The sequence below is a fragment of the Sander vitreus genome, chromosome 8, assembly GCF_031162955.1.
Source record: "Sander vitreus isolate 19-12246 chromosome 8, sanVit1, whole genome shotgun sequence".
NCBI classification, from domain to species: Eukaryota; Metazoa; Chordata; class Actinopteri; order Perciformes; family Percidae; genus Sander; species Sander vitreus.
Window position 1 is genome coordinate 3,842,184 of NC_135862.1, and position 22,469 is coordinate 3,864,652.

General features: G+C 41.0%; 1 protein-coding gene across 1 annotated transcript in view; it reads left to right on the forward strand.

Moving 5' to 3' along the window:
• The first annotated feature begins 19,834 nt into the window (after nucleotides 1–19,834).
• ptprz1a (protein tyrosine phosphatase receptor type Z1a) overlaps nucleotides 19,835–22,469 on the forward strand; it is a 139,395-nt gene continuing 136,760 nt past the window's right edge. Inside the window, exon 1 of the mRNA XM_078256437.1 lies at nucleotides 19,835–20,107. Within this exon, the coding sequence (XP_078112563.1) occupies nucleotides 20,047–20,107 (61 nt within the window). The 5' untranslated portion in view covers nucleotides 19,835–20,046. The remainder of the gene's footprint in view (nucleotides 20,108–22,469) is intronic.

Sequence of the window (22,469 nt, forward strand, 5' to 3'; positions counted from 1 at the left end):
CCCTCCACATTCCCACAAACACTCTAATGTTCAGCTCACTGTTTAATTTGTAATTTCACTTCTCTGCTGCTTTCCAAACCGTTCAACATCTTTTCTTTATGTTAACAGTTACTTACTCACTACAAAACAAACTGTCACTGGACCACGAGTAGACGTCTCTATGATTTTGAGGTTTCAAAGCTAGTAAAGTAAAATTAAATGAAATTAAAAGTGCATATTTTAGAAAAAGTTCAGAAAACACAAATGATTTCAAATGTGAGATTAAGAGTTTATTTATCTTCTGCATTCATGTGATTTGTTTCAGTATCAGACTATTTATGAGGAACGTGCGTCAGGCTGCAGTTTGTCATAAGCTCCACCAGATGGCGGCCTCAGTTGTCATTTAGTCTCTGCTAACACTGGATTAGGGTTCACGTCATCTGCTCAAACATAACTAAACATAACATAAATTGACCTTGTACACTAGACATTTGTCATCAAATGAGACTCTCAGCACATCTCTCTCTTCCTAAACTCATACATCAACAGATGGATTATTGAAAAGTGTGAGCCACCTGCTGCAGGTTTTGTTCTTGTTATAATAGATGTTATGTGTTTAAGTCACTGACAGTCTGACACTGGCTGAGGTTTCTGACTCACCTGTTTACTATGACAAGTATGTCCTTTTTCTCAAAATATTACAACTTTATTGTCGAAATATTATGACATTATTCTTGAGGTAACTCATTATTCTGTGGCCTTAATACTCTGCTTTTGATCTCAGCTCCAGATTGTGCTCTGTATCCATCAGACAAACACACAAACTCTGTAAAGGCTTTAAAACAAGCTTTCAGAAACCTGTAGGTGATTACACAGATAGTACTGATTAGGGGTGCATGATATATCGACTCAATACCGTTATTGCGATATCACGTTGTGCAATATTATGTCGGAAGTGTTAGTGTTAGTGTTGTAAGTAATTTTACATATGTTTAAAAATATCGAAATTAATATTGATATCGCAATATTCATAATCAATGTCGCAATATATCACATTTTGTCAATATTGTGCAACCCTATTACTGATTGAGTCTTATTTGTGTTTTTATGTTAATATTAAATTATGTCTGCTTTTTTTCTTAAAGAAGGAGCTTGGCTTTTCATAGGATTTGTTGATATAAGAAAAATATAGAATTTCTTTTAACATTTTTGAATTTGTTTATTGACATTTATCGGTGTAAAAGTTTGAAATAACCAGAATGATTGCAACAAAGCAAAGCCTTTTAACCTTTTTCTTCATGTTTGTCCCTGGTTTTCTTCAGCGGAATCCCAGAAGACCGTTTTTATAATAAGCTTGTTTGGGCCCCTTTGAAATCTCCTGACAGTCAAATTCAATTAAAACATGATGCCAACATCCCGGCAAACACTCCCTACAACTGTCAGAGAAACATCGGCTTTCAAAGTCAATTGTGTCCAATGTGAAGAGCCGGCCTTCGTGTCCCTGTCTGGAGCCTTTTCACGTGCTAAAATAAGAGTTTCCCCCTCTTTCCCCGAGTCGACATGAGCAAAGTGAGCGCTGTGAAAGACCCAGAGAGCTTCCATTTGACGACTGGCAGCCTCAGGTCTTGTGTCTGTGTGACACTATGGGCCACAACAAAAGCCCATCCTTTCTCTTTCTGCAGAATAAAACTGAGAGAAAAGAAAGGAGTTTGTGCATGATGGGGAGGAGGGGGGATTTTAGAGAAAAAAGAAGGGGGTCTAGCTTTTGAAACCGGCCCGGCGCAGATGTACAGGGCAGGAGGATTAGGCTGCGGGTATTGGTGATGTTCACCCAGCTCGACTCGCCCTCTGTCGTGGGGCTTTGTGGCTCCCAGCAGCCTTGCGGTGGTAAGCTGCTGGCCTGCGTGCCAACGGGGCTCAATGTGCGCCCGACAATGGTAGAGCAACCCCCCCAAACGCCACCAACCTCCGGCTCCCAACTCACTCCGCACACAGAGGATGTGATAGGGGAGCTAATGTCACACCATCTGACCAGCAACTGTGTGTGTGTGTGTGTGTGTGTGTGTGTGTGTGTGTGTGTGTGTGTGTGTGTGTGTGTGTGTGTGCACATGTTGTGGGGACCCACCTTCCATCTGAGGACAAAAAACCGGGTCCCCACAAGGTAATATTTCATTTATGAACATGAAAGTGTGTTTTCAGTTGTTCGGAGTTCTACTGCATGTTTTAAAAGTAGGATAAAGCCTTCAGTGTCTCCAGAGGGAGCTGCTGTGTTGAGTCTGATAAATGTCCTCAAGTGATGTCGTTCCTCCATGAGTTTGACAATCTTAGAAGTGCAATGCTAAATCGGTGTAGTATTCTTTCTATTTAAGGGTTAAAGTAACTATTATTTTACATTTTTCCTATGTATAGGACATGTGATGTGCCATGCAAAACATTGAAAGGTTAGTGATCACTTAATTGTTCTAAAACTTCTCATGGAAGCCTGGACACCAGGACAGTATGGGCAAATACAATTGAGAAGATCTATAAAGCTACTGTTTCCTGTACTTTTTTTAAATCTTAATTTTAGTGTTAAAATAACAGCTTAACTTAAATCATCAGTGTGCACAGCCTCACAGAGCTGCTAACATGGCTGTAGAGTCTTAGTCTTGTTTCTACTTAAATCTTTTTAAATATATCACTTCCTCATCCTTGCACATCATCCTCATACATCACCCGAGGCTGAAAGAGAAGAGAGAGAGAAGGAGAGGGACAAGCACATATTCTCAGAGCGCATTGTGGAGAGGAATGCCATTGAATTTGGGTGTTTTTTCATGCGCCAGCCTCTTTTGTGTGCAGGCTAAGGAAGTCCATTGTGCGGGCAGACACCCTGAGAAAAGAGGCGAGCTTGGAGCCGTTGTCTGCCGGTGCTTCTGCAGCGCTCGGGCCCTAAAAAAGACCTGAATGAAGCTCTGCCATCGGAAGCAGCCGGCCCGAGAGACAATGCCACTGGGCAACTTTGAAGACCAGCAACAATTAAAAATGCAGCTTCACTATATTAATTATGCATTCATGCTTTTGTCTTGGTTTCTTTTTTTCTCGGGAGGGGATAATGGGGGAGCTGTGCAGTTTAAGATTCAACAGGTCTGAGGCACAGGGAGAGATTACAGTGAAAAAACTCATGCAAATGTTGGAAATCCATTGAGGGAAAAATGTGTGTGTGTGGTTGGATGTGAGTTGCAGGGGATAACGAAGACTAACAAGAACTTGAGTAATAAAACAACCTAGTATTTACCTAATGAAACCAATCTTTGCTTCAGTAAGAAGACCCAGAGAGGTCAGCAAAACTCTGTTTCATCTCGCAGAGTGTGTTGCTAGGAAACTCGGAGTTACAGCTTTGAAGACTCTTTTTCTTCAAGGCCTTTCTCCTCTCTCCTCCCTCAGTTGCAGGCGAGACACACATAAAGCAGCTTTCAGAAGGCATTGAGGTGAATTTCTGCTGGCTGGCGGCTCTGTCAGGTGGCTCTGTTGTGCTCGGAGTCGCCAGCAAACGGCTCCTTTTGGACCGGTGGGAAGGTTTATTCAGAAAAGCCAACACTGGTTTGAAAAATCGCTCTGTTTGGGGGGGAATTCATGACTCGTTTACAACCGAATCTGTCACACTGAGGACATAAGAACCTGGAATAACAGAGTGCCCCCCTGCTGGACAACATACAAACTGCATATGGGTCAAATTTCTGGTTATTGATTGACGTTTTTTTGACTGTTAAGGTATTAATAATGCAATCCTGATTTAAAAAAACAATAATGGACGAGTTAGTAGCCACGCCTATTGTCTTTCCATGGACAATAACCCAGAAAATTTGAAATAAGTATTACATGTGTAACCGACTAAAACAATATGTTGCCTATTGATTATAGCTGACAAATTCTGCTAGGAATAAAGTGAAGGATGTCATTTATTATATTCATTTGTGTGTTTCAAGGTTTTCTTCTTGCATTAAATAAATTTGCTAATAAAATCACCAAAGAAGTAAACTCAGTCAGTTCATTTCATTTCCACGTTCCCGTGTTTGAGTCTTAACGTTTTGTTGACCCGTCATCCATCATTGGGTTAAAATGATGGATGAATAAAAAGTACTTTGTTAAGGTTAGGGGACCTTTGTCTTCATGGTTACAGTAATAACTACTTTATTTTACTTTATTATATAACTATTTTTTATTCTTGGGAGGGTTTTAGCAACAATGTAGCCTGACGTGGTCATACTCAGATTCTAGTCAGAATATGAGTCTGATGCTGCTCCATTGGGCTGTGATTATGGGGGCGTTTCAACCGAACCAGGAAAGAAAATGCCTCTGCACTCAATTGATTAGACCTACAACCAATCAGAGCAACAGATAGACCTACAACCAATCAGAGCAACAGATAGACCTACAACCAATCAGAGCGACCATCGGGGCCAGCTGATAAATTAAACTTTTGCCAAATCCCGTAGGAAGGACGGCAAAAACATCTTTCCAATCGACAAATGCCCTGATCGTGGTTCTCTGTTCCTCTTTTAAAATGAATGTGCTGTCGATATCTTCTAACAGACGCGATGGTGGAATCTACACATCTCAGTTCTCCAGCGGCAGCCATCTTTGTTGTAAACTAATTCAACCCAAGCGCTCTTTGGTGACGTGGTTGATCACGCTACTGTTGATCATCTGTCCATCATCGTATAAAGCCCGCCCTGACAATCTGATTGGTCCAAACAGCTCTGGTTCGAGCATAGTTGCTCCACAACGGATCAAGTCCAGACCCAACTTCCCGACGTCAAATGTTGTGGGCGGGGCTAAGTTTGGCAGGCATCCAGGCTAGCAACAATGCAAAGTTATTGCAAAAGTATAACAGTATATTAAGCTGCAGTTTGTCTAATGTCCACTACTCTGCTCAACAAAAAATCTGGCTGTTTTGAAGTTAACAGGAAAACACCCAGCTTCCCTCTACACCTACAAATCATTTTTGTTTCACACAAGAACTTGGAGTTAGTGCGTTTCACTTTACCAATGTCAGTATTTAATTGACATGGCCTGCTTTGGGAATTGATCCTGAGTTGTTAAGAGGTCAAGGTAACCCTCATCACTCTCTGAACCTGCACCTGTGTGACATCATACAGCTCACTCACTCTGCTACGCTGCAGTTCAACCCACTCATCTACAAAACAACATGACGGGAAACAGACGGAGGGGAGGGGAAAGTGATCCGAGCGGTCGAGATCCATTGTAATTAGCTTCAGGAGGTTTGTAGATGCAGTAAACAAATGTTTGACAAATATGGAGATTTGGGGCGCCTGGGTTGCTCACCTGGTAGAGCGTGCGCCCCGAGGTTTATTCCTCGACGCAGCGCCGTGGGTTTGACTCCAACTTGTGGCCCTTTACTGCATGTCATTCCCCGCTCTCTCTCCCCTTTCATGTCTTCAGCCGTCCTATATACAATTAAAGACCTAAAATGCCCAAAAAATAATCAAAATAAAAAAGAAATACTGTATATATGGAGATTTGCATCCAAATGTAGCGTAAATTTCAAATTTTGTTTTAGCTAGGGGTACCTAATTATAATAATGATTTTATTTATAAAGACCTTTCTAAAATTCACGTTACAAAGTGCTCACAAAACAACAAAATAAAACAGACTAGTCACGAAACATCTTTTTAAAATCAAGAACAAATAAAGACTGATGTATAAAAACCTGTACAGTATGGGTAAGAATATTTTTAAATAAAAAATTTTAAAGATAATAAAAGACAGTTCAAAAGAGGTTGAAGCTAAAAAACATAAAAAGAAAATGGTAAAGGCTCTCAGATAAACGTATGTTTTAAGAAGGGACTTAAAGGAGATCACTGACCGGCTGATAAACAGGAAACTGTGAGTGCCATTCCCCAATTATCTTTTTAAAAGTAAAAGTTTAAAACAAACTAAAACTTTTATATGCCACTTTTGGTCTGATGAGTTTGACATACAGTTAAAAGTAACATGATTTTACCTTCAGAATCAGACACTTTATGCACATTATTAACACTCATTGTATTAGATAGATAGATAGATAGATAGATAGATAGATAGATAGATAGATAGATAGATAAATAGATAGATAGATAGATAGATAGATAGATAGATAGATAGATAGATAGATAAATAGATAGATAGATAGATAGACAGACAGTTTTTCGGCGGTGTGCATAAAAGTTGAATAACTAAAACCAAGACTAATAGAGGAAATAAGAATGAAAGTAAAATTTGTACAAAGAACAAAAGTTTTTCAATAAGTGAGACAACAAGTGTTAAAAAATGAAGCAAGATAACTTTAAAAGTAGTGATGGTGGCTAAGTATCAGCATAAGGGGTCGCAATTTGTGCAATGTTTCAGTCTCTGTGTTACTTAATATTTCACGTTTTTCCAGGTAAACTTCAGGTTACAGCTGTACAATTTAAGCTTTCTGCAAACTGAGCAAATGACTTCAAGCTGATCTCTTCCTTCAGCACAAACAGATTCAGCCCAACCTTCCTGACGGTGTGGTGTGGTGTGCAGCAGGGGTCAGAGGTTACGTGTGTTGGCAGCGTGTAACTCACCATGTGTTTCAAATACAAGCAGCACTGCCTGAATGAACGGCTGAATGCAAAGCTCATTAGTGCTGCAGGAGGCTGTACGAGGAGAGTCAGAGATCGTGTAGTTGAAGTGAACGCAGAAGTGCCTCAACACATTCCTGCCTCTTTATTAAGGTGATCTATGACCCCCGTCTGTCCCAAAATAGAACGATTTTCCATTGTACGCTTGTGTGTGTGTGGTGGTCGGGGCTAATACAGTGCATATCGGACCTCTTCTCTCCTAAAAAGGAACTTGTTGTCAGTTGAGAGACCACTTAGTGCTCTTATACTCTTGTCAGTGTGCAGATAAAAGTGAATCAGCCCTGCTGTTTTCTGAAGCCTCCTCCACTGGAGAGGCTGGAGAGGAACGTTTTTGTTTCGCTGCTGGTATGCCGAGAGCAGCCTGAACGCACAAAGACGCCGCTAATAACAGTTAATCTTCGCAAAAGGTTCAATGGCTGCCAACGAACCAACCAACCAGGCCGCGATTCAGAGCCGTCCCAACAATAGTCGACAAAACATCAAAGTCAGAGGGAGCGCGGAGCGGCCGGTTCCCATCACCTAAATCAACAAGGCCTCGGCAGAAAGTAAACATGTAGAGTTAACAGGAGGAGTCACATTCATACGGACGTTACAAACTGCTTGTTTGGACTACTAAATATGCCACAAAAGACATTTCCACCTTAATTAAGCATCCAATTACTGTGGTGTCTAGCTGAAAAGGACTTTTCTGAAATAAATATTTGGTTACACTTTACTTGAAGGTATAAGAGTGACATGACACTGTCATGAACGTGTCATAAACAAGTCATAAACGTTTATGACATAACACTTCTTTTAGTAAGTGTCATTTGGTTTTTGTCATGACAAGTCATGGTTAGGGTTAGGGTTAGAGTTAAGGTTACAGTGCTGATCCATTTGTCCGACACGACTGAAGCGTCGTGTCGCGACGTCATACATCCATGGTTGATGCTCCACGCCCTTGACCGGCAGCTGATTGGACGAACGCATGACGTGGGTCTGGCTGCTTGAGAATTTCAACCAAGTGTCATGGCGGCTTGTTGAGAATACAATCTAGTATTTTACGAAAATAGTTCACCAAAACGTGTTTCTGAAAACATTTTAAGCGAGAAATAGGCCATGCAGCTGCTGAATCTGTCTTCATTTCAGATAGACAAAGGTTAGTACTTTGTACTGGATAGTTGCGTCGCGTTCAGCGGATTCATTTGCATAAAGATGGGCATCGGCCAGCTTTTGGACGCATAGCATTTTTTCAAATGCAGCGCCGCCTTCCCGTTAAAGTCGCTTGATGTCACCCATAGGACTAAAGTGGAGCGCGGCACGACAGAAGCATTGCACGGAGAAATGGATCAGCACTGTAAGAGTTAGGGTTAGGGCCATGACAGTGTCATGTCACTCTTATGTAGATACCTTCAAGTAAAGTGTTATTATTTGTCTGCTTCATCTGTGCTTCAGGTTTCTATATTACTAATTTATTATTTTTCTCAATCAAGCTTCGTTGAAACATAACTATTTGTGACAGTTTTGGGGGCTGTTGCAATGATTAATTCCCTGGAGGTTTAACCATAACCGTAAGGTATAAATCTGGTGATATTCCAGACCGTCTTTTCCCAAAAAAAACGGCTGCAAAGGTTGTCTGTGCAAGCAGCTTATAACAACCCATAGTTAGGTTTATTATTAGGCAGTGGCCTCTAATGGCCATAGTAATTATGATTGGAGCAAAGGAGGAAGTCAGGTGACATATTATAAAGAGCAGCAAAGTCCACATAGGGATAGGTCAGACAAACCCAGGACACCCCTGTTCGTGTCCCATGTGAAACCAAATGTCAACATTGACTTATTTTAACTTACATAACGTAAAACGTGAAAGTCTGCTCCAAAATCATTGGAGCCCATCAGAGTGACCATGGGCCTTATTTTAACAATCTAAGCGCACGGCGTGAAGCGCCTGGCGCAGGTGCGTTTAGGGCGTGTACGAATCCACTTTTGCTAGTTTGACGGCAGAAAAAAGGGTCCGTGCGCCAGGCGCATGGTTCTAAACGGTTGACCTTAGTGTCTTCATTAATTCATAGGTGTGTTTTGGGTGTAACATGCAATAAACCAATCAGAGATCATCTCCCATTCCCTTTAAAAGCCAGGCGCGTTTGGACCTTGGAGCATTGCTATTATGATGGCGGATTTGCACCCTAATATTTTTATTTGTAATCTTCTGCATGTGTGTGTGCTGGTGTGCGTCCCTGTGTGTGTAACAAGCATAGTCTGTGCGCGCTGTGCACGAGCTTAGGAGCATTTTACTAGTTTGCTGTTAAAATAACAATGAGTTATCATATATAAAAAGTCTATTGACTTTAGACCAGGTTTTTGTTGGTCAATAGCGTGATCACTTCCCACTGCCTCAAGATAGCAATACGCCCAGAATGCACCAGAACACACCTCCCTGTGGGCGCACAGACGGGCGCAGGTGCACTTGCTGTATACTTCCGGATCTCACACTTTCCCGTATTCCTTCTTATTGTGCTCCCTCTGTCGCTGATGACTGGCAGTATGAATGTGTGTATATGTTTCGGTGGACTGTAGAAGCAGAATTGCCCTTTGGGGATAAATAAAGCTATCTCTATCTGTATCTGTGTTTAAAACTGTGACTGTTTTACAAGGTGTGCCTGTCGTAGTCACCCGTAGTGCCCACAGTCATATATGCCGTTTTGGGAGTCATTGGCAAACAACCTATTCTGTCATTTAAGTATAAGGACTTGGATATTCTACATTTTTGTGTTTATTCATGAAAAGACCAAAACCAACCATGTGTTAATCCATCTCTCCATACTTTGACTTCTTGTCTGTCCAAGTCCATTGGGTCCTACTAAAGACGTAAATCTTTAAAAACGACTCACAATTCTACATGTTTAGTTTCAAGTTCAAGTTTGTTATTTCAGAAATACAGTTTAAAGTGCTCATATTATGCTCATTTTCAGGTTCATAATTGTATTTAGAGGTTATATCAGAATAGGTTTACATGGTTTAATTTTCAAAAAACACCATATTTTTCTTTGTACTGCACATTGCTGCAGCTCCTCTTTTCACCATGTGTGTTGAGCTCTCTGTTTTAGCTACAAAGCATCTCACTTTTATCCCATCTTTGTTGGGAGTCGCACATGCACAGTACCTAGGTAAGGACTACTAGCCAGTCAGAAGCAGAGTATGAGGGCGTGTCCTGACAGTACCTAGGTAAGGACTACTAGCCAGTCAGAAGCAGAGTATGAGGGCGTGCCCTGACAGTAGCTAGGTAAGGACTACTAGCCAGTCAGAAGCAGAGTATGAGGGTGTGCCATGCTAGCAGCTAGGCGAGTATTATAACGTGTGTTACAAAGTGACGCACGTTTATCTCTGAGGTAAAGGCTGGACTACAATAGAGCTGTTTGGTGTCTTCTGTTGGAGATGGTAAGTCCCTTTGGGGTGGACTTTGGGCTTTTTCACTTTGTAAACCTACAATGTGCACAAAAAACATATATAACACAGTAAAGGAAAGGGAAAAGCCAAAAAGCATAATATGAGCACTTTAAATGAAATAAGCACAACATAAAACTAACAAAATGTCAGACAAACTGTTTAAACAGAATCATACCATCCACCAGTAGCCTGTTACATGCTGTATCAATACGTCAATACCAGGCTCTCAGTTCACTACATGTGTTGCTTCGAGCTGAGAGTTTGATGTGAGATGTAATCAGTCACTCTGAGCATTGTGAACTTGACCCGTGTGATCGATGGATCGGACCGACGCTTTCTGACGTGTGGGTTCAATGACGATCCCCAGAGGGTTTTGAACCTGCCTCCTGACTGTTACCAGCTCCAGAGCCCGAACTCTGACCCCTCTGTCAGGAGGAAGGGGGTGCATAGAGTGAGTGTGGTAGCAGAGGAGGGGAAGGGGGGTTTAATGACACCCAGTCTGTTCTGTGTGACATGACCTCATTACCTCAACCCATGTATTGATAGAGGGGGGGAGATTATCCTCAGTCTGACAACATATTCAACTCCAATGCTGCTGTCAAAGGGCAGGCTGTTCTTATGAACAATTCATATGTATAGCTACGAAACATAATGCACTATAATTCGTATGTATTCCATGTATTTATTGCTGTATAAAAGATAAAGATTCACGTAAGGATTAACCAGAGTCAAATTCCTTGTTTGTCTACGCAAACCTGGCCAATAAAGCTGATTCTGGGGTATGCCCCACATTGACTGCCGCTGTATAAGAGCGCTCTGGTCCGCGTAGAGAAGAGGTCGGGTGGATGTCGGGTTCATAAGACACACCGCTTTCAAGCGAGAGAGCAAAGTTCATTTCCCATAAGAAGTTAAGGGAAAAAAACACAAGACTTTCACCCTGGAAACGCGACTTTGTGTCCCGGGAGAACTATTTAACCCTCATGTTGTCCTCGGGTTGTAATACAATACAAACCACAATCTTTTTTTTAAATCTTAACTAGTCGTTTTGGTGTCTAAACTTAACTGTCATCGCCGCACGGTACCCGGCTCACAGTCACCTTTTCTCGTCTAAATTTAACTGTAAAGGCCGTTAAAATGTACTGCAATGTGACGAGCCGGCAGTCGCCGTAATTTAGCATGATATCATACGAACCCGGTCATAAATGTGTTGTAAAGGGTCAGTTCACCCATATAACAAAATGATATTCCGTCAGTAGAAAGTAGCTCCAGTGAAAACATGCGAGCAACATATATGAAGTTCCTCCATTGTACTGGAGGCAGAAATAGTAAAACCTAAAATCTGAATGGTACGACGGAGCATTAGGGCCACATCAAGGGGAAAAGTTGTCTGTATAATTTCGATAATAAAGTCAAAATGTCGAGAATAAAGTCAACATGACGAGAATAAAGTCGAAATGTCGAGAAAAAACTTGATAGGCTATTTCAGGAATCAAGTCGGACTTAACCAAACTACTAGCTTTACCTATAGTCTTCTACAAAATGCATTGAAGGCCTAGCTATATGAATTCGTGAAATTATTTATCTTTTAGCGCATAAACACAGTATGGTGATAAGTATTAGGACTTTGAAGCGACTGTGCCGAAAATTGCGTCTGTTCAGAAGGAGAAACACAAACTTGGAAGAGGTGGCTGTATTCAAGGCTGCAAACTGAAATAGCTTGTAATGGACAGATGCAATAAGGGTATCGATGGATACACCTACGCGCAATACAGAGAGGATACGCTGTATCACAGGACACAATAAGACAATTGATCAACTTGTTTGATCCTGAAGGAGTGGAGCTCAGGCGAGCGCGGCACTCCAAGGATGTAACCCATATCTATGGTGCTGTCTACATGGCAGCTGGCATGGCCGACAGTCGCTCTAATGTGATGAAGTGATAAAGGAGTTGAATTTATTCTCGTCATTTCAACTTTAATCTTGACATTTTGACATTATTCTCGAAATGGTAGTTCAACTTTATTCTCGCCATTTCGACTTTATTCTCGAAATGCAAAATAATAATGAAAAACTCTTCCTCCTTGATTTTTTCCCCCTTGATGTGGCCCTAATGCTCCGTCGTAGAATGGATACCACTAGAGTTATGTAAAAAATAAATATCTTTAAAGGATATATTTTTATATATTTGTGTGAAGCAGCTCTATAAAGCTCCTAAAAGGACCACACTGGTTTCCCCCAATAACTTCTTTCTTTGTTTTCTTTTTTTTCTTCATTTAATTCTGTATCTCTTGGCTTGCTTTTCTTTTTTTTGTGTCATTTTCTTATTTTTCTTTCCTTTTTCTTGTATTTCTTTCAAATTTTCACTTTTTGTGTGTTCCATTTTTCTATGTTTTCTTTGTTTCTTATGTTAGTTGAAAAAGTGTTTGTTTTTTAGTTGTTTTTTTTCTGTGAATATTTAGCCACACTCATGTGTTCTGAGTGTGTTGTTTATGACAGACAATCAAATCAAAATAAAGTATACATATATTTAGCTATATATAATAACAAATACATATGATGTATAATACACTTAAGCATCTTTGAGGATTTTGAAAAGTGCTGCATAAACCTGATGTATTATTATTACATTTTATAAAACAGGTATTTAAATGTAATGCACTGAAAAAATGCTGTGTTGACCTGCATAAAGTTGAGGCGGAGCTGAAGACGAGCACAAAGCTCAGCAGAGTCTCTCCGTAGAAATGATTATTGTGTTAAAAACACATCAACAATAAACACTTATCTGATGTCCTGAAAAAGGCCCTGGGAACCTTCCCCTCGGGGGAGTTGTTGTTGTTCGTTCGTTTCAATGGCCGGTGCTTTTTTCCCACGTAACATCATCCGAGGGAGGAACCTGTCTGTGGATCTGAAAAGGATGTTTGCTGCAACTTTTCTCTGTGACTGTAAAACGAAACTGATCATCACCTCAACATTATTTCTTTCCGTTAGTGTTGAAACAAAGAAGGAAGAGCTGTGATTTGTCCTGTTAGACCTGAAGCTCTGGGACGAGAACACTGTGAAAGTCTTGTGTTTATTTGTCTGATTGTTGCTCTTCATACTATGGTGATCTCAACCCTCCTGTTGTCCTCGGGTCAAATTTGACCCCTTTTCAAAAAGTCTGAAATTTGGGTTTCTTTCAACCAAATTGTGGTAGACAGTATAATGTAGACAGTTCCCTACAACGCGCTAAAAGTAAAATAAAGTAAAATAAATTATCAGTTCACTTTCACTGAATTTGGGTGTTCAATTCAATTTTATAGCATTTTAAAAAAAAATGTAACAACATAGAAACAACTGACAAAAATATTGGGGAAAAAACAATAAAAAGCGCAGAAAGAAATTGACAAAAACATTGAAAAAAGGTGACCAAAAAAAATGGAAAAAAAAGTGATTAACATTAACATTAAAAAAAAGTACTGAAAACGTCGAAAAAACTTTGGGAAAACCGACAAAAGTGTCAAAGAAGACGTCCAAATAGTTGTAATTTTTTTTTTTTAGATTATTTTTTGGGCTTTTCCGCCTTTAATTGACAGGACAGCTAGGTGAGAGAGAATTGTCACAGGTCGGACTTGAACCCTGGACCTCAGTGTCAAGGTGTAAACCTCTAAGTATATGTGTGCCTTCGCTACCCACTGAGCCAACCCGCTCACCAAATAGTTAATGGTTAAGCGCCACCGTCGAGCAGTTACTCTGAGCGTCTAATATTGACCCAGATGGGTGATCCAGCTTCCTAAACGCTCGGCGTCCACGGTCGACCTTGGACTGTTACTGGAACACGCACATTAGGTTCAATTCATACCATTTTGGTCCATGCACGTGTCCATGTGAGTCTGGACATTTTTCCCTGGCCCCTTGAAGACGTGGAAGGTATGAATTCAGCTTAACAGTTAATAATTTATTGAAAGTTATTGAAAAATTTCTGGAACACGATGTAAAATCCTGTATTCCAGACTCAAGCAACACAAAACAAATATATATATTCACATTTTAACATGTTGTTTTCATAAAACACATTTCATGATTGAAATTTTCTAACAATTCATAAATAAGTTGCATAAATTACTGACAAGCTTTCTAATTATACATTACATCTTTTGACAGGCAAAATGCATCCAACCTATTTTTAAAAGAGGGAACGCGCAACTTCTTCTGAAAGCTCTGTCTATGATTTTACCGCATGGAGAGTGAAAAAGTCCTTTCTCTTTTCAGACAGGCATGTTCTAGGGTAAAGTTTTAAAGAATTCCCTCGCGTCTCATAGCTATTGCTCCAAAACTGAAAGACAGGCTCAGCTGTTACATCATATATTCCCTGTACAAGCATATACACCTGAATCATATCACCTCTATATCTCCTAAATATGAGTTAATAATGGCCTACTGAACCAGCTAGGAGGTAGAGTAGGACCACATCTATGTTTGTGATAACCAATAACACCCATTCAATCAGCTGATAACTTTCAACGCCGGTGGTTGAAGGATAAAGGTCTGCTCCTGGCAGGTTTCAAACCTGCACCGTCACAACATCCACTTCCTGTGCCGATTGGTTGATTGATCAGCGGCTGTTTCCCTCTGCTCTCTCTGCAGTATCAATAAAAATATTAATCTGTGCGGAACTGTTTGAACTCTCTGAACCCCCCCCCAAACAGTTTTCTGCCTCTTCACAGCAGCTTGTTTTGTCCTGGAAATATGTTCTTCTGTTCGATCAGAGTGGGCTGGGCACTGTGAGAAACGGCTCTATTGAATGATTCACATACTAAAGTCTGTCTCACTATCTGACCTTTAGGTTTCCTCTAGGGATCACTTCAGGCCACAGGCTCGTGTTGGAGGGAAAAATCACTTTGAGTCGGAGTGCAGTTTGTAGGAAAGTCATGGAAAACTGTCCGAAAGCTCCGAAAAAAGAAAATCCCTGAATGGGCGCTCTGTGGGGGTACAACTAATTGTATTAGCCCCGTTGGGCCTAACAAGTGGAAAGCAGTTTCTGCATAAATTAAAGATAATCCAGAGTAAATTATGCACATATATTCACTCAGATAAAGGAGGGGGTGGTGTGGTCGTTTATTGTGAGGTTAAAAAATCGGAGTGATTGAAACTGAACCGAGGGAAACTTTACTTAAACGTTTGCGAGGGCTCGGCCTGTGAGGAAACAACGACGCCGTGTTGCATCATCTGAGAGGAGGGAACGGCGCTCTCAGTGGCAATTTTAGACCCAATTTAGGGTTGGCTCAAGCTCAAATTTCATCTCAGCTCCCCTAAAAATTCTAACAATAAAAAAAAATTAATAATCTATTTTAGTGCCTAAAGTGAGCGTTTGCGAACTTGTCTGTTAGTGACAGAGGACAAACAATTACAGGTTCAAAGAAACAGGGTTAATATCCTGTGTCGCTATTGCAGATGCTATGCACCTGTAACCCAGTCAGGGAAAGTTTTATTTTTAATTTATTATTTACACCTCATTATCATTTCATTTGATTCTGGTAGTCCATAAAGGAATGTTCAATATTTTGCATTTATGCTCTGTTATAATAATAAATACATATATTCATTGTTATCCAGTGAAATTACTGATATAGCGGATGGAGGGGTTAACACTTTTGCAAGGCACTGTATCCGTGTCACATTCTCATTAGGGGCTGAGCCCCCCTAAAGGTCTGATCCTAGAATCGCCCCTGGGAGCTCTGATGAGCCGGGAATGAAACTGAAGAGAAAACTAAATATAATGTTCATCTTATCAGTTTTAGGTTGATTTGTTAATGTCCAGGCAGCCATTATTCTCCATTCATTTCCACTGAAATCAAGGCACAGAGACTTTTTGATAATCCATCACACTCAATATTTAGTCAAGAAAATGGGTTTAGGAAAGAATTTTGAGGTTTTTGAAAACTCTCCCTGGTGGGCGGTCATGTTGGGGGGCCACAGGGCAAAAAATAACCCGGTTGGACCCCTAACCCACTGGGGTAGAATGACATGAATTGAGAGAATTAAGATCCTATAGTTTATTGGCAAATCTTGCAAAAATCTGCTCTAATTTCCCTGACAAAATACCTGCAGGATTTAGGCATCAGTTTGTGTGTGTGTGTGTGTGTGTGTGTGTGTGTGTGTGTGTGTGTGCGTGCGTGCGTTTGTCCCACATGGCCACTTAAGGAGTATTCAGATACCTTACCTAAGTAAAGGTATCAATACCACAATTTAAAAGTACTTTATTACAAGTTAGGTCAAGTAAGTCCTGCATTCAAATCTACTCAACGTGTCAAAAGTAAAGGTATTGTTCTGCAGGCCACTGATGGATTTATGAATCTATGTGACATTCATACTGTTGTTGATACTGATGCATGAAAGCATATACTGCTGTAGTTTAAACTACTTGACAGCTAGTTTAGTCCAGTGGTTCCCAACCTAGGAGTCGGGCCCCGTCCAAAGGGTCACCAGATAAATCAAAAGGGGTTGTGAGATGATTAATTTGAGAGAAAAGAAAAAGAAAGCAAGTTATGATATTTAGCTTTGTATTTTTTGTGCGACTTTTATTTAGCAGTTTAAGTGGCTTCATCAGACATGCGAGAGATTTAGAGTGCAGAGCAGCGTTCAATAACTGATGAACTCTGATTCATTCTTCAGTTAACAGACAGGCTTGTAAACCTGGCTGGTATGTGCGTACTTCAATGTGTAATTCCCTTACTCCTTTTCACATAAAAATGGACTATACACACACACACACACACACACACACACACACACACACACACACACACACACACACTTGCTCCACATTCCCAGCGTGAATTGGGATTTCTGGGTCACCGCGGATGTTTTGGTCTCCATTTCAGTGCGAGGTGGAAGCGTCTCTCAGGGGTCAGAGGCCGGCTGCTCTGTGAACTCCAGCACACACACTTAAAAACAAAAAGACACTCTTCTCAGTCGTTTCACTCTATTATTCTTTACGTTGTGTTAATGACTCCCTGCTGTCTGCAGTCTGCTGCGCCTCACTCGGAGGAGGAAACTGCAGGGATCGGATTTAAACAATATTATCTACAGGTTCCACAGGACGTTTTGATTAATTACGTTAAAGATAATGACTATTGTGAGAATTAATAAAGAGCATTTTGGTTATTTGTTGTTTTTGTTTTGCATCCACACGATTGCTTGAGTATATTAAAGTGCTCATATTATGCTTTTTGGCTTTTTTCCTTACCTTTATTGTGTTATATATCATGCATATGCATGTTATAGGTTCTCCATCTCCAACAGAAAACACTGTTCACAAACTGCTCCAAACAGCTCTGTTGTAGTCCAGCCTTTACTTCAGAGACAAACGTGGTCACTTTGGAACACACGTTATAATGCTCGCCTAGCTGCTAGCATGGCACGCCCTCATACTCTGCTTCTGATTGGCTAGTAGTCCTTACCTAGCTACTGTCAGGGCACGCCCTCATACTCTGCTTCTGACTGGCTAGTAGTCCTTACCTAGCTACTGTCAGGGCACGCCCTCATACTCTGTTTCTGACTGGCTAGTAGTCCTTACCTAGGTACTGTCAGGGCACGCCCTCATACTCTGCTTCTGACTGGCTAGTAGTCCTTACCTAGGTACTGTCAGGGCACGCCCTCATACTCTGCTTCTGACTGGCTAGTAGTCCTTACCTAGGTACTGTCAGGGCACGCCCTCATACTCTGCTTCTGACTGGCTAGTAGTCCTTACCTAGGTACTGTCAGGGCACGCCCTCATACTCTGCTTCTGACTGGCTAGTAGTCCTTACCTAGCTGCTAGCATGGCACGCCCTCATACTCTGCTTCTGACTGGCTAGTAGTCCTTACCTAGGTACTGTCAGGGCACGCCCTCATACTCTGCTTCTGACTGGCTAGTAGTCCTTACCTAGGTACTGTCAGGGCACGCCCTCATACTCTGCTTCTGACTGGCTAGTAGTCCTTACCTAGCTACTGTCAGGACACGCCCTCATATTCTGCTTCTGACTGGCTAGTAGTCCTTACCTAGCTACTGTCAGGACACGCCCTCATACTCTGCTTCTGACTGGCTAGTAGTCCTTACCTAGCTACTGTCAGGACACGCCCTCATACTCTGCTTCTGACTGGCTAGTAGTCCTTACCTAGCTACTGTCAGGGCATGCCCTCATACTCTGCTTCTGACTGGCTAGTAGTCCTTACCTAGCTACTGCGCATGTGCGACTCCCAACAAAGATGGAACAGAAGTGAGAGGTCTCACTCTGTAGCTAAAACAGAGAGCTCAACACACAGGGTGAAAAGAGGAGCTGCAGCAATGTGCAGTACAACAAAAATATGGTGTTTTTTTGAAAATTAAACCATGTAAACCTATTCTGATACAACCTCTAAATACAATTATGAACCTGAAAATGAGCATAATATGAGCACTTTAACATAACTGTGACCATGTTCCGACACATCCGGACGGATGCAGTTTCCCGTCTTTTCCCTGTGTTTTCCTGAGCGATCGCCTCCAAAGTGCAAATAGAATTATATTCTCACACACACATCTAAGAGTCTGCGTGTGAATTTTCACATAATTTACATATGTAGTTTGTATACGATAAGTGATGAAACAAAGCAGTGAGAACGCTTGTGCGGTGCTCAGGCGGCGGTGCGACGTTACATTACATTAAGGAGCTTTTACTGCGCAACCTGCGTGGTGCCCCAACAACTTCAGGTATTCCTTAAACTGAACTGGTGTCTGTGAGTGTGAACGGTAAGCTGCAGGTGTTAAAGGAGCTTTTCGGGAAATAAATGATGTGAGCAACACAGCCTGTTAATACCATAACTGGATAATACTTCTGCTTTCTAGGGTCGAAGGACGTCCTGACCTCACATTGTCAATATTCTAATAAAAAATCTTAATTGTGGGGTCCCCTGCTGGAGATGCTTGCCCCGCCACCCGGATAAGCGGTTGAAGATAAGTAAATAGATAAAGATTATCGATATATCTGAGATATAAGAATCACTTTAATATTTCAGTTTATATTATGATTACACAACTAACAGCCAGACACAGGAACATGGGGGTCTATGAGGGCCCACAGCTCACTTTTTGCCCCTGGGGTTCACTTCACAAGTGAATCCAGCCCTGCAAATCACTATACAGTTTGTAGAATAATAAAAATGTGTTTGGTGGCTCTTCAAAATGTGTTCGGTGGGCTGTTATGTCTTTCTTTTGCAATGGTTCCTTTTTTTCTTTTCATCTTTCTTTCCCAATTTTCCTCCTTTCTTCCCTTTATTCGCCTCATTCCCCCTTTTCCCATCATAATTTCTTTTTTGTTCTCTTTTCATTTTATTTCCCCCCCCCCCTCCCTTTTTTACTTAGGCCTATTGCTATGGATATTCCTCCACTTAATTGCTTTCCTTTTTTTATTCCCATCCTCCATCCTCCATGCTTCCATTATCTTTTCCTCCCTAATATAATAAATTATTTCTTTCTTTTCCAATCTTATCTTTCAACTCCCTCTTAACTGTTCATAATTCTAATACTGACTCTGTTCTTGTAATTCTTGGATAAAAAAAAATCCTAAATAAAAGAGTGAAAGAATAAAATGTGTGTGTGTGTGTGTGTGTGTGTCTGTGTGTTATACAAAACTATAAAACATAATGTCAGTCTAACTCTAACTGTTTTTCTCAGTTGTGGTGGATGTGTGGGGGAAGTGAGGCCGGTGTGTCTGCGGGCTGTGGGCGGTGCACAGCTTCAGTCTGGCGGCTCGGCTTCAGTCAGTCACTCGGTGCATGTGGAGGAGAGCGGACGCACCGGGACCCGGGATCTGTACCTTACACACACGGCAGTAAAACCCCATCCGACCGAGCGGCAGGTAGGCAGGCAGGCAGGCAGGCAGGCAGAGCTGAGCAGCATGGAGCTGTGAGGGCTGCGGGCCGACCGGGACCTGCTCCCCGAACATCACCCTCTCATTTGTTTATTTACAATCTGCGAGCTTTTTTATCCCCAAAATGGAGACTACAGGCTGCTGGCTGCTCCTGGCTGCACACTTTATCCTCTTCTGCCAACAAGGTAAGACGGACTTTCATTCATGTTTTAACCTCGTATGACTCAGAAACCCTGAAACTTTTCTTAAATGTTTAAATTGTATCGAGACAGAGTTGTATTTTTCAACTGGCTGCGCTAACTTTAAGGTTATTGCGCAGGTGCTCTGTCCCAAACAAACAAGAAGCCCTCGTGCAGTCTACGTATTTGTATCCTAGTTTATAATTATTTTCTGTGTTTTATTTTGAGAATTTAGACGGCTGTGCTTAACGTGTTGTGCTTCTTTGAAAACGTTCAACTAAACGAGTCCATATCTTCACTTTATTTTTATTTCCTCGTGAGACTGAGACATCTCGTGTTTTCTGTTGATGTTCAGAGTCTCTGTCTTTCTCTGTTTGCTCTGTGGGATCGCAGATTAAAACGTTTTGAGAGACGTAGGGCGTCACATATCAGCTCTAAACCGGAGCTGTCAACCATGAAAAGAGAGGTTTGGACACGGTAGTCTGACTGGCTTATTAAAGGGTGTCCAGAGGCTCCATATCTGGCAACAACAACAGCAGTAATCCTATAATGCTTCTCAGAAACAGATAATATCAATGCAAACACTGTAAGCTAACACAAAACGGTTTAATTTCCCGCCCTGAAGCCTTTTACAGAACTTTTATGTTGGTGTAGGAGACAATTGTATATGAAAGTGTATATATAAGTTCAAGGGCATAGGGTTAGTATCAACATTAGGCGATATTTGTTAAAAAAACTAAGTATGTGTCAAACCATTCTGAATTAAGTAATTAAGTATTGTAGTATTGTGGTGCTGCGGAGAAGTCCCAGTCTACAAATCCTATCCTACAGAAAACATCTTTGTTTGGTACAGATCCTCGCAAAAATCACACTATAATCATTTACATTTTTAAAAATTTGAACATTTTTCAATGAGAATAAGGATACAAAAATCATCATTCCCTCCAGTATCGTGAATCACAATCGCAGTCGCAATATCAGTCAAAATAATCGCAATTAGATACTTTCCTAATATCGAGCTGCAGTAGAGGGGGGACCGGAGTTTACGGCAGGCGTAAATGTAGCAAAATATGTTCATTAGGGGCAACAACTAACGATTATTGTCTGTACTGTCACAGAGGAGGGAAGAAACTAAATATATATATAAAAAAAAAAAAAATTCAACTTTTGGTGAAACACAACCCTAAGAAGGATATAAACATGTTTTGAGCCTCTTGCACGGTTATTTTTTTGCCTCCTTTAGGGAGTGTGTTGTCTTTTATATTTTTTGAGGGGGACAAATCTACCTCTTCTAAATATTGGGAGGGGGGGGGGCATATCCCCGCATCCCCCCTGAAATCTACGCCTATGTATATAAGGTATTGTGATTGTGTTAGCCCATTTAAGCAGCAAGGCCCCGAGGTTCCTGATCAGGAAGAGACTTGTTGTGATGTTGAACTCTCAGTTTCAGGGTTTTTGGAGACTTGTCTGTCTGCTGTGATGTATTTCAGGTTTAATTATTGCTGTGTGTTTTAGACTGTGGTGACTGTTCCAACCTGCCTGTTTACAAAAAAGAAAATTCCTGCACCCACTTCAACTGCGCATGTGGTTTATTTGGTCGACGTTTCGGTCCCAGGGACCTACTACGTGTCTTGATTAAAGGACAAATCCGGCGCAAAACGAACCTAGGGGTTAATAACACGTGTATCGAGTCAACCGTTCTCTGGGATATGTTTTCGACCGACCAAACAAACTAACCAGATGCAGAGAAGTGTTAGCAGGAGTTTTTTTTTCTTTCTGTGTGTCAGTGCCAACAGTTAAATTATGCTTCTTTATTTTTCCCGATACCTCATACCTCATGTTTTTCTACAAAAGCGTTATTTTTTTCATTGAAGAAAAGAAACCAAACTTCCCAAATGTCAAATGAGCCATACAAGAACTTTGACCAAAAAAACAAAAATAAGGTCTGAAGTTGGCAAAACCATTATTTGAATCAGAAATAGTCTGATCTAAGAATTAATGAAATATTAGTCTGACAATAAGCAAGAATTTGAAGTCAACTTTTAGTTCTGGGCACTTTTTGTGCTTCGGACACATTTCAGTGGCAGGAGAAGCCACAAGCTGTCCTCAAATTTAAACCTCACTGAAATCGTAAGCATCTAATCACACATTCAAAGGTCCTTTTTAGACCAGTGGACGGAACATTTGTAAAACTTGTTGTGCATGAGAACTTTTCTAAAAAAGTAACCAAACTCAAAATGTCTGTTTACCAGCACACTGCAGCAAAGTTCACTTTAGTTAAGTCTGTAAGTTTGTAACCTGTGAAATAGACCAAATAATGATTATTTTCATTGTCGATTAATCAATCAGTTGTTTGGTCTCTAAAATG